The 12,364-nt window shown below is 40.0% G+C and overlaps 2 protein-coding genes across 7 annotated transcripts in view; both read left to right on the forward strand.

Annotated features, from left to right (window-relative positions):
• The window catches only part of LOC133635812 (zinc finger protein 239-like), a 32,157-nt gene that overhangs the window by 8,939 nt on the left and 10,854 nt on the right, over nucleotides 1-12,364 (forward strand). For 4 of the 6 annotated variants that reach the window (XM_062029130.1, XM_062029128.1, XM_062029131.1 and 1 more), the window contains exon 1: nucleotides 11,242-11,762. Coding sequence is in view for 1 of the 6 variants with exons in the window: in XM_062029127.1 (XP_061885111.1) it covers nucleotides 11,636-11,762 (127 nt within the window). In the remaining 5 variants the exon portion in view is untranslated. Of the gene's footprint in view, nucleotides 1-2,306; nucleotides 2,323-11,241; nucleotides 11,763-12,364 lie in introns of those variants that run through there. The other 2 variants (XM_062029135.1, XM_062029127.1) reach the window with 2 other exon arrangements.
• Nucleotides 208-4,816, forward strand: LOC133636370 (oocyte zinc finger protein XlCOF22-like). Its single transcript, XM_062030362.1, has 2 exons — nucleotides 208-574; nucleotides 2,307-4,816. Exons 1-2 carry the CDS (start codon nucleotides 208-210, stop codon nucleotides 3,725-3,727), a joined length of 1,788 nt encoding a protein of 595 aa, XP_061886346.1. The 3' UTR covers nucleotides 3,728-4,816.

A 12,364-nucleotide genomic window follows, 5' to 3' on the forward strand; every position in this document is an offset into this window, starting at 1 on the left:
TGCAGACAAAACAAAAACACTGGTTATTGCACTTGATGATTACATTCAGGGGATTAAACAACACTTGGGTCACTTAGGCCAGTCTACTAAACCAAGTCTCAGAAACTTGGAAGTTATCTTTGACAAAGACATGTCATTAGTGCAGCATTGTAAGCAGCTGACGAGGAACTGCTTCCTTCATCTAAGGACATCTCTAAACTTGGGAAAATGGCGTCACAGAATTATTTGGAACTTTTACATTCATTGTTTGGTGACCTTGCGTTTAGACTGTGTAACAGTCTGTTTTCATGTCTGAACAAGAAGGAGCTCTCGCGACCGCAACTAGTCCCAGATTCTGCAGCGAGAATTCTGAACCGCACAAATAAGAGGAACCACATATCCGCTGTTGTAAAAGAACTTCACTGGCTGCCAGTGTCCTATAGGATCAAGTTTACAAATCTGGTTCAAGCCTTCAAAGACTTGTATGGTCAGGCTCCCTCTTACATCAGTGATCTGATCCAGCCTTATACCACAACTCTGAGGTCTGTGGATCAGAATCTGCTGAAGTTTCCACACACTCGTTTTCGGACAAGAGGTGACCTTCTAGGCTGTTGCTCTCATGCTTTGAAATGATCTTCCACCCTCATTGCACCCTATTGACTCTTGTTGACACCTTCAAAATGGGCTGCTACGATTGTTTCCCTTTAACTTGTGTTTTTATAATGTTTTATATTGGGTTTTTGTTTGTTTAAATTGGCCTTTTATAATGTGTGTATTTTCTATTTTAACTGTGTTGCGAAGCACTTTGTGGCTTTTTGTCTATGAAAGGTGCTATATAAATGTTACTTACTTTATACTTACTTACTTTGTCAGTTACACATTTCTGAAAAAATAGCTGTGTTATGAAAATTACAAGTCTGCGCTGTCGTTAACGTTAAAATTGCAAATTAAGGATGTGCCAATGTGTTTACATGGTCTAAGTTCCTCTAAACAACAGGAACAGTCTAGTGTTTTAGGTAGTTGCTGTAAAAATGTTTGTCCCCCAAGTTTTAAACTGAACACTAGGGGTGGTGTGGTGTCATTTCACGGCCAGTTTAAACCTAATGCACGGAATCTGGTCGGCAATAGCTCGCTTTAGCTCATGCTCCTTGGCCTGCAGTGTAATGTAAACACCAACCAGAATTAATGAAGTGAACTCGCGGGAAGGATAAAAAGTTTTGCTATAAATGTAAAAATATTTCGGCCAAGGAGATAAGTGCTTTTAGATCACTGTGACATCAGATCAGATTTTGCCACACTTTTTATTCCAGGAAATATGTGTCTCGAGTCTCTCTGAAGAGTAGGATTCCTGCCAGCTGCAGCACAGAGTCCAGTATCAGTTCACACAGTCACGTCTCTGTAAAACACAGAGCACAGGATGAAAAAAAGTCCCTGTCCATCCCCATCAGTAGCTGAAGTTCGTTGAGTTTGTTCGCCAGTGAGCGCGCATTGGAGAGAAATATACCTGGTAGAGCAGTGCATGGTCGGCGCTGGCGGTACGCACAGGCACTCCCACCCACCTCCCACTTTTGCGTCGTCATCTCACAGCACCAAATAAAGGCAAAGGCACCTTTGACCAGGACATCCAACAATTCCACGTATTCTGTCAGAAAAGTGGGAATAAGTCCAGTGGAGTTGTAGCTTATATTTATAAGCTCATCCTTGGTGACAAAGCTCCATAAATGTTGACATAAAACTGATTTAACACACAAAAAGGAGAAAAAACACTCAAAGTAGAGATCGTCCTCTTTGCCATCTCGATGTCCTGGTTGTATTATTAATTCTGTATTAAACAATATATTGGGTAACGCTTTAGTATGGGGAACATATGAACCATTAATTAGTTGCTTATTAACATAGGGTTAGGGTTAGGGTAAGGGTTGCGGTTGGAGTTAGGGAAGACTCTTAGTTAATGGCTGACTGGTTGTATAATAAGGCCATGCAGAATAAGGCATTAATAAGTACTTAATAATGACTAATTAACAGCCAATATGTTACCAATTTGCATGTTAATAAGCAACTAATTAATGGTTTATATATTCCCCCATACTAAAGTGTTACAATATATTGCAATATAGATTTTAGGTCATATTGCCCTTCCCTAGTAAAAAGTATTTTCCGCCATGGCTTGGTATTTTTTTCCTGTGAATAATGTTGTAAAGAGCTGCGTGTTTGTCCCCCACAGAGATTTCAGACCAGGTCATACAATAACTTATTTTTTTAGTACATGTGACTGACCAAAGCTTGACGTTTCTAAAACATGTGTTTGTGTTTTTTGTGTCCGACAGACATCTGTGAAGAACATCTTCTCCCTGGGCTTCTAGAGTGGAGCTTTAAGATGGAGCAGGGAAAGCCTCAGCCCTCCCACATTAAAGAAGAGGACGAGGTGCCACAGACACCTGACAACAACAAAAAAGAAGAGGACCCACTGACCCCCCACATTAAGGAAGAAGACGAGGTGCCGCAGACCCTCAACCTTAAAAAGGAAGAAAAGGAACCCCTGACCCCCCATGTTAAAGAGGAAGAAGATGTGCCAGAGACCCCGCACTTTACAAAGAAAGAGGAGGACCGACTGACGCCCTACTTTAAAGAGGAAGAGGAGGCACCACAGCCCCTTCACATTAAAAAGGAAGAGGAGGAACACAGCATCAGTCAGGAGGGAGAGCATATTGAATGGTTGGAGGAGTTCCCAGTGATTGGTGTGATTGTGAAGAGTGAAGATGACGAGGTCAAGGATGAAAGTGAGGAGAAGAGAGAGGTGGAGTCTCCAAGCAGCAGCTCAACTCAACACATGACAAAAGAAGCTGATGGAGACCACTGTGGAGGATCACAAGCAGACAAGCTCTTAGCTCCACTATCAGATAGTGACGACACAACGTCACACTCTCCTGACACTGATGATGAAGACTCTAAAGCTGATAATACATGTCACACTGACAACACGCGCTTTACATGTTCTCACTGTGACAAAACGTTTAAACACCACAGTTATCTGAAAGTACACATGAGAAAACACACAGGAGAAAAACCTTATACCTGTTCAGTCTGTGGTAAAGGTTTTGTACAAAGTCAAAATTTAAAAGTACACATGAGAATACACACAGGAGAAAAACCATTTTCTTGTTCAATTTGCGGTAGATGTTTTGTAGCAAGTCAAAATCTGAAACTACACATGAGCGTGCATACCGGACAAAAACCTTTTACCTGTTCAATCTGTGGTAAAGGTTTTGTAACAAGTCAAAATTTGAAAGTACACATGAGAACACACACAGGAGAAAACCCTTTTACCTGTTCAATCTGTAGTAAAGGCTTTGTACAAAGTCAAGATTTAAAAGTACACATGAGAAAACACACCGGAGAAAAACCTTTTATCTGTTCAGTTTGTGGTAAAGGTTGTGTAACAAATCAAAGTTTAAAAGTACATACGAGAATACACACTGGAGAAAACCCTTTTACCTGTTCTATCTGTGGTAAAAGTTTTGTACAAAGTCAAAATTTGAAAGTACACATGAGAACGCACACTGGCGAAAAACCATATTCCTGTACAAGCTGCAACAAAAGCTTTTGCAGACAAAGAAACCTTGTAGTACACATGAGAACACACACAGGTGAGAAAGTGTTGAGTTGCAGTGTGTGTGATGAAAGATTCTCTTATAAGTACCAGTGTAAGAAACACAAGTGTGCTGGTGAGAACAGCAGCAGCAAATGAAGCCAAGACTTTGATAACTTTGACTTTCTAACAACATAAACGTGTGACATAATTGTTGGTGTGTTACACAATCTTGTTAATATGCTTCCACCATTTATAAATTAGATCTTTTCGTTTAGGTTTTTTTTTTTTTAATTATTCAATAACATGCATCAATATGCAAAATTGTGTATTTAAAAAAATAACAGCTATTTGACTGAAAAGGTTCAGATAAAACAGTGAACATTGTATCCGATATTGCATATTCATATTGGCCCTAGCGTGTGAATGTGAGTGTGAATGTTGTCTGTCTATCTGTTGGCCCTGTGATGAGTTGGCGACTTGTCCAGGGTGTACCCTTCCTTCCGTCCGAATGAAGCTGAGATAGGCTCCAGCACCCCCCGCGACCCTGAACGGGACAGGCGGTAGAAAATGAATGGATGGATAATTCACTTCTATACTTATTCAGAACAGTGTTTTATATAGGTTTTAGAAATAATTAAGTGGGGTTTTTTTCTAATTGTAAATGATTCCATAGATGAACTCCTTTGTATGATATACATATATGTTTTACATGTGTTCATACCTTTGCTTTTGAGTACACATAAACCCCTCTTAGTTCATGTTTACTGGTTCACATCCGAAACATCTTCTGGACCACTTCTGGAAGCATATTATTATTTACTTTATACATCATTTGAGCAGTTGTGTTTTATACAAGATCATTTACTTTTGAAAGGTGTGACTTGATGATACATTATATTTATTATCATTATTACTCTTTTGTATTATGAATATCGTTTTGTGATTGTTTTATATGTATGTCCCTAGACCAGGGGTCGGCAACCCGCGGCTCCGGAGCCGCATGCGGCTCTTTGACCACTCAGATGCGGCTCAGCTGCATACTTGCCGACCCCCCCAATTTTCCCAGGAGACTTCTGGATCTCAGTGCCTCTCCTAGTTAACTCCCAGGGCAAATATAATCCTATTTTCACTCTGATTACTAAATTAAGGGCGTGCCCTGAATACACTGCAGTAATTGTCCTCTATAGTATTTACAAACAGCGTGCCAGCCCGGCCACATGTTGTATGTAGCTTTTACTTGCACACGTAGGAGACAGCAAAGCATACTTACTCATCAGTCACACAGCTTACACTGGCGGTAGCCGTATAAAACAACTTTAACACTGTTACGTTACAAATATGCGCCACACTGTGAACCCACAGCAAAAAAGAATGAAAAACACATTTCTGGAGAACATCCCACCGTAACACAACATAAACACAACACAACCAATACCCAGAATCCCATGCAGCCCTAACTCTTCCGGTCTAGATTATACACCCCGCTACCACCAACCCCCCCCCCCCACACATCAACCCCCGCCCCCTCCGTGCGTCGGTTGAGCGGAAGAGTCAGTGCTGCATGGGATTCTGGGTATTTGTTGTGTTGTGTTTATGTTGTGTTACAGTGCCGATGTTCTCCAGAAATGTGTTTGTCATTCTTTTTTGGTGTGGGTTCAAAGTGTGGCGCATATTTGTAACGTAACAGTGTTAAAGTTTTTTTTTACGGCTACCGTCAGTGTAAGCTGTGTGGCTGCTGACCTAGTACGCCAGCTGAAACTGCATTCTACATGCGGTCGAGCAGGTACACTGTTGGAGCAGGCTGTAGAGGGCGCCAAAAGCAGTGCCATCACGTCCTGATAACCGGGAGTTTCCCGGAAATAATGAGAGGATTGGCAAGCATGACGCTATCAAGCGCCATTCATTCAAAACTCGCGGGCCCCCTAATATCAAATTTACATATTAAAGTGCGTGCCGGTGCGTGTGTCTGAGACCCCTTGTTAACATAGCACAAAGCAATTTAAGCTTTGTATGCTGTGTTTTTCATTTAAAATTTTAATTTTTTTTTTGTGGCTCCCATTATTTTCTTTAATTTGTGAAACTTGCCAAAATGGCTCTTTGAGTGGTAAAGGTTGCCGACCCCTGCCCTAGACCTTTATGTAATATGTAGATGAGAGTAGATGGCAGAATTATTTGTGCAAGGTAAAGAAGGATGATTTTGTTTCCAAGAATCTGCATTTGTGAATTAAAGCTATTACTGTCAAATGTCGTTAGGCAATGTAGCTTCCCACACTTGAAAAAAGACGGAACTTCCAACTTGACCGGATTCCACTCAATATTTTATTTGTAGACAATGGTGGAGTATGGGAATAAAGATGATTTTGACAGACGAAATGAGTTGGCTTAAGCAGTATGCACCTGAAAGACAGAAAGGCAAATATGAATACAAGTAATTCACATTAAGTCTCTTAAGTAAAGTAACCTTTCATTCATCACAGGATTGAACTCAAAATTATGTTTAATGTAGAATAATATAACTTATTTCATTTTATCATAAAATTCAAACAAATTAAATTATAAGCATCCACTTTCTTCTTTCCTTCATGCATCTAAACTTTAACGCTGTCTGTGTTTTTTTCTATATTTTTATTGTAATATTTTCAGAACGTGTTTCTTCTATTTTTGGCCAAAGTAAGACAAAGAAAACAATCTGAAGTTCTTTATTTTTTTGTTTTAATGCCATGATTTTAATAGCCCGGTCCCTGAGCTAAAATGAGTTCGACACCTCTGGTGTCGTATTACAAACTATCGTAAGACTTCATAACGGTCTATTTTAGAGGGCCATCTGGTGCGAGACTTCAAGCTGGAACCCAGAAGTGATTTCTGGGAAAAGGGATGACCCGGAAGTCCGAAAATAGGCGAGACTGACTAACTTTGAACAGCAAGTATAATGCTTTTGCACAAAGTGGAGAGAGTTGGGGAGAGAATGCTGAATCTTCAGCAGGAAAAGGACATGACAAAACATGGAGAAGTGTGGGGGATAAACATCAGGAAATCCCTGTGTCAGTGGCGGTTGAGCACGACTGCTCTGCGAATGGGTCAGAAGTAGGCAGCGTGGTGGAAATGGACTCTGATGGTGAAGGGGGGGATGAGTATGTGGGAAGAATGGATGGGAAAATTACCTTAAGTGGCCAGAGTGTCCGCCCTGAGAACCTTAAGGTCATACCAAAGACTATAAAAACGGGACCCATTGCCTCCCTGCTTGGCACTCAGCATCAAGGGTTGGAATTGGGGGTTGAATCACCAAATGATTACTGAGCGTGGCCACCGCTGCTGCTCACTGCTCCCCTTACCTGCCAGGGGGTGAACACAGGAATGGGTCAAATGCAGAAGATAATTTCACCACATCTAGTGTGTGCGTCTGACTATCGTTGGGACTTTAACTTAACTTTTACATAAAGGAGAGATATAAAGGAATGCGAGCTGAGGAGCATGTGGGAGATGCGAGTGAGGAAGACATTGGGAAAAAAAAAGATTGTCACAAAAAGATTTAATGAAAAGGCTTAAGTAGACATGAAAAAATGTAACCAGTTTACGTTAATTACTACGCCAGATAGGCGAGGTTGAGCATGCAACAATCTTAGTAAACGATGGGAATGTGAAAGACACTCTGTGTGAAAGAGATAGGGAAGAATTAAGTAGAGAGCACAAGGAGAGTAGGAGCACAAAATGGTGGTGGTGGTGGTAGCAAAGGAGTGATCACGGTGGTTCCAGTGAGTGTGGGAATGGAAGAGCTAAAGAAAAACATGAGAGGAGGAAGAATATTAAGTGTGCAAAGAATGAAGACATCAAGAGAAGGGGTGAAGAAGGACACAGAGACAGTATTATTTCAGTTTGAAGGGGAAAATGTACCCCAGAAGGTGTTTTGGGGATTTGTGAGCTATCCAGTCAGAGTTTATATACCAAAGCTGTTAAGATGCTACAACTGTTGAAGGTTTGGACACATAGCTACATAACATAAAGAGCAAAGAAGATGTGTAAGCAACCATGAATATGGGAAGTGTGTGGAGGGGGTGCAACCAAAATGCTGCAACTGTGGAGGAGCCCATAGCGTATGGTGGATGTGAAGTCATGAAGAAGGAAAACCAGATTCAAAAAGTAAGGTTAGAGAGGAAAAAAAATCATATGCAAAGGCGACGAGAGTGTCGAGAGAGCAAAATAAAGTAGACAAAACAGCAGGAGAGAGCGAAGCAGCAATGTATGAGTGACAGAGTGCATGTGGATAAAAAAGCATTGCTAACGTTTATTGCAGGAGTCCTTAATTGTACTGCTCAAGTCACATCAAAGAGTGAATTCATTCAGTTGGTCGTTAACGCAGCTATTAACCACCTGGGATTAGTAGGGTGTAAATGGGAATATGTGAGGGCTGACCCGGCAACTCAGTCTAGCCAGGAACATATTGCTGGGTATTGTGGCCAAACAGCTCAATTTTTGTTTCATCTGACATCACATGGACAAAGATAAGACCTTCTGGAGGAAAGTTCTGTGGTCAGATGAAACGAAAATTGAGCTGTTTGGCCACAATACCCAGCAATATGTTTGGAGGAGAAAAGGTGAGGCCTTTAATCCCAGGAACACCACCCTACCGTCAATAATGGTGGTTGTAGTATTATGCTCTGGGCCTGTTTTGCTGCCAATGGAACTGGTGCTTTACAGAGAGTAAATGGGACAATGAAAAAGGAGGATTACCTAAAATCATCAGCCCGGAGGTTGGGTCTTGGGCGCAGTTGGGTGTTCCAACAGGACAATGACCCCAAACACATGTCAAAAATGGTAAAATAATTGCTAAGTCAGGCTAGAATTAAGGTTTTAGAAGGGCCTTCCCAAAGTCCTGACTTAAGCGTGTGGACAATGCTGAAGAAACAAGTCCATGTCAGAAAACCAACAAATTTAGCTGAACTGCACCAATTTAGTCAAGAGAAGTGGTCAAAAATTCAACCAGAAGCTTGCAAGAAGCTTGTGGATGGCTACCAAAAGCGCCTTATTGCAGTGAAACTTGCCAAGGGACATGTAACCAAATATTAACATTCATGTACATGTATGTATACTTTTGACCCAGCAGATTTGGTCACATTTTCAGTAGACCCATAATAAACTCATAAAAGACCCAAACTTCATGAATATGTTTTTTGACCAACAAGTATGTGCTCCAATCACTCTATCACAAAAAAATAAGTGTTGTAGAAATTATTGGAAACTTAAGACAGCCATGACATTATGTTCTTTACAAGTTTATGTAAACTTTTGACCACGACTGTATGTGTTCAGGAAACATGGTTAAAACCAGAGATACAGTCAGGGGCGCCGAAAAGGGGGGGTAAAGGAGACGGATTCTAGGGGCCCATGATGGAGGGGGGCCCAGAGAGGCCCCCAATGATGATGAAATTATAATACAGAAAAAATAATGGGGGCCCTGTAAAGATTCTTTTCATGGGGCCCAAAATCCGTAGCGGCGCCCCTGGATACAGTATATACTTTTTCATTAACGGGTACACAGGGGTGAGGTGGGATAGAACCACCGGAGTTGGAAGTGGATGTGCTACATTCATAAAACAAGAGATTCCACATAGAGTTGTCAGCAAAGGGGTGGAGCAAGAATGGGTAGCATGCAGAGATATGGGGAAAAGGGGGAAAAGTATTGATTATAGATTATTACAATCCATGTAGAAAATTTGCATTGGAAGAATTGTTGAATATGCCAAGACAAAATAAACATATGTTGATCTGGTGTGCAGATTTTAATTTACACAGTACTTTGTGGGGGGCTCACACACAGATTCGAATGGAAGGGTAATTGAAGAATTGATGGATGAAAGGGGATTGATGTGTTTGAATGATGGCACAGGAACAATAATGAATGTGTCAACAGGAAATTAATCATTTTTGGATATTACATTGGTGTCAAATTCATTAGCAGCAGAAAGTAACCGGTGAGTAGTGACAGACACGACAGTAGGCAGTGATCATTATTATCATTATTATTGTGTGCAGTCGGTGAAAGAGCGGATGTGAGACCAAGTGAAAGAGTTCCAAAGTGGGTATTTAGTACAGCAGACTGGGGAAAATTGAAGGCAATTTTAGAAGAAACAGTGACTTAGGTAAATTTTGAGAGTGACGTCAATGATGTGAATAAACTAATGATAGAAGCAATTTATGGGGCAGCAGTTGGGTCAATACCCAGGAGCAGGAACAAAGTCAATAAAAGGCTGGTTCCATGGTGGATAGAGGAGGGCCTTCATGGAGTTAACAGAAACCAATTGTTTAGACAACTAAAAAGAACATACAACATGCAGCACCTTATTCAGTTCAAAATAGCCCAGGCACTGCTTCGACGTACAGTATGACATTGATATAGCCTATGTAATGCCCATAAGGGTATTCTAGTAAAATATGCAGAAATGAGATGTGTCAATATCAAAATATTACTTGAAATCAATTTTTGTCAGAAGCAAAGTGGTCGTTTGGGTAGATATTTAGCTTTGGAAAGGGTATTTCAACAAGTAAACAATACAGTAGTTACTTGATTTTGATATAATGTAATAGCTTTGGAAAGGGTATTTCAACAAGTAAACAACACAGTAGATACTTGATTTTGATATAATGTAATGCTCATAAGGATATTCTAGTAAATTATGCAGAGATGAGATGTGTCAGTATCAAAGTATTACTTGAAATTAATTTTTGGCAGTGGCCATTTGGGTAGATTTTAGCCCTAAAAGGGGTATTTCAACAAGTAAACAGTACAGTAGGTACTTGATTTTGATATATTGAATGCCCATAAGGGTATTCTACTAAAATATGCAGAGATAATATGTGTAACATCAAAATATTACTTGAAATCAATTTTTGGCAGCAGCAAAGTGGCCGTTTGGGTAGATTTTAGCTTTGGAAAGGGGTATTTCAACAAGTAAACAGTACAGTAGGTACTTAATTTTGATATATGTCTTGCCCATAAGGGTATTCTAGTAAAATATAAAGAGATGAGATGTGTTAATATTAAAATATTACTTGAAATAATTTTTTGGCAGCAGCAAAGTGGTCGTTTGGGTGGATTATTAGCTGTAAAAAGGGTATTTCAACAAGTAAACAGTACAGTAGGTACTTGATTTTGATATGTGTAATGTTCATAGGGGTATTCTAGTAAAATATGCGTGTGTAAAAGTCAAAATATTACGTTGAATCCTTTTTGCAATATTACATTTACATAAATGTACATAAAGGAATACATCCACTTTATCAATATTTATTTTGTGCACGAAGAAATAACAGTTACAATTATATGTACCTTCCAAACAAGAAATAGGTTTTATCACATCAACATCGGACTAACAACAGTCCTTTAAATCTCGTTTGAAGCACTCTTTTAAAAGACAAACACGAAGGAACATGACTTTTTTTTGGAGCGAGCGTGCTGATATTATTTCAACTCACATCGCATCACAGTCGTTCTTCTGTGACGTCATCCGTGTACCAACACTCTGACACAAGACGAGTTAGGACAAGCGGTAAAAAAATGGATGGATGGACATTCTTCAATATTCCATCCATCTTTGGCGTATGCTGCCCTCCACGGGTTCTTAACGGGATTTCCTCGTTATGTTCTTTTACCCACACTACATTCTACAGTACAGTAGGCGGCGCTACAAACATTTACTGCCAGTCAGAAGAAGAAGAAGAAGAGCTGGTTGTTTGTTTCTCTCGCGAGATCTGACAATACTGCTTTCGAAACAAGAAAACAAGATGAGGTAAAAACAAGATGGCGTTTGCTGAAGACGTTATTGTGGCTATTATAGTACTGTCTTCCTAATTAGTGCGTACATGAACAAACATATGCTGTTCAACAAAGTAAACGTCGTCAATAATCCATTGATATTCGGACTCATTAGTCTAAGTGCACTTTGCTGCTTCTCATGCTAGCTTAGCTTGCTAGCTAGCTTAGCTTGTTAGCTGCTAACAAAGAGACGTTATCAACACATCGCTAAGCAGAGATCACGTGTGAGTGTAAAGTGTTGTGATTGTGTGAAAATGTGCGAAAGAACGATAGCAGAGTACGAGGAGGAACTGTTTCGAACAAAAGAGGAGAAGGAGCAACAACATCAACTACTGGACGCCTATTACAGGAAACATCATCAGGTTGTGTTACACAGAACAGGTTTGTTTACTTCCTACTCTCACATTTTTACTAACTTTATAGTTGATTATTAATACTACTCTTAAATAGATTGTCTATAGGAAGGTGAATTGTCTTGTGAGGACGATGCACTGCTTTGTTTTTATAATGTTCATAAAAATGAGACAGTTTCAGACACACAATATTTATGAGAGGTTGATGTTCCTCTCAGTTTGTAACAGTGTGTATCAACATGTTTACACAACACTCACGGAATCACCAAATTTATTTGACAATGTAATCAATATAAATAATAGTAGATAGGTCCGATAATGGCTTTTTTGCCGATATCCGATATTCCGATATTGTCCAACTCTTAATTACCGATTCCGATATCAACCGATACCGATATATACAGTCGTGGAATTAACACATTATTATGCCTAATTTTATTTTATGTATGTATATTGTAGCGTCCCGGAAGAGTTAGTGCAGCAAGGGGTTCTGGGTATTTGTTATGTTGTGTTTATGTTGTGTTACGGTGCGGATGTTCTCCCGAAATGTGTTTGTCATTCTTGTTTGGTGTGGGTTCACAGTGTGGCGCATATTTGTAACAGTGTTAAAGTTGTTTATACGGCCACTCT

Source organism: Entelurus aequoreus, linkage group LG20, assembly GCF_033978785.1.
Source record: "Entelurus aequoreus isolate RoL-2023_Sb linkage group LG20, RoL_Eaeq_v1.1, whole genome shotgun sequence".
Lineage (NCBI taxonomy): Eukaryota > Metazoa > Chordata > Actinopteri > Syngnathiformes > Syngnathidae > Entelurus > Entelurus aequoreus.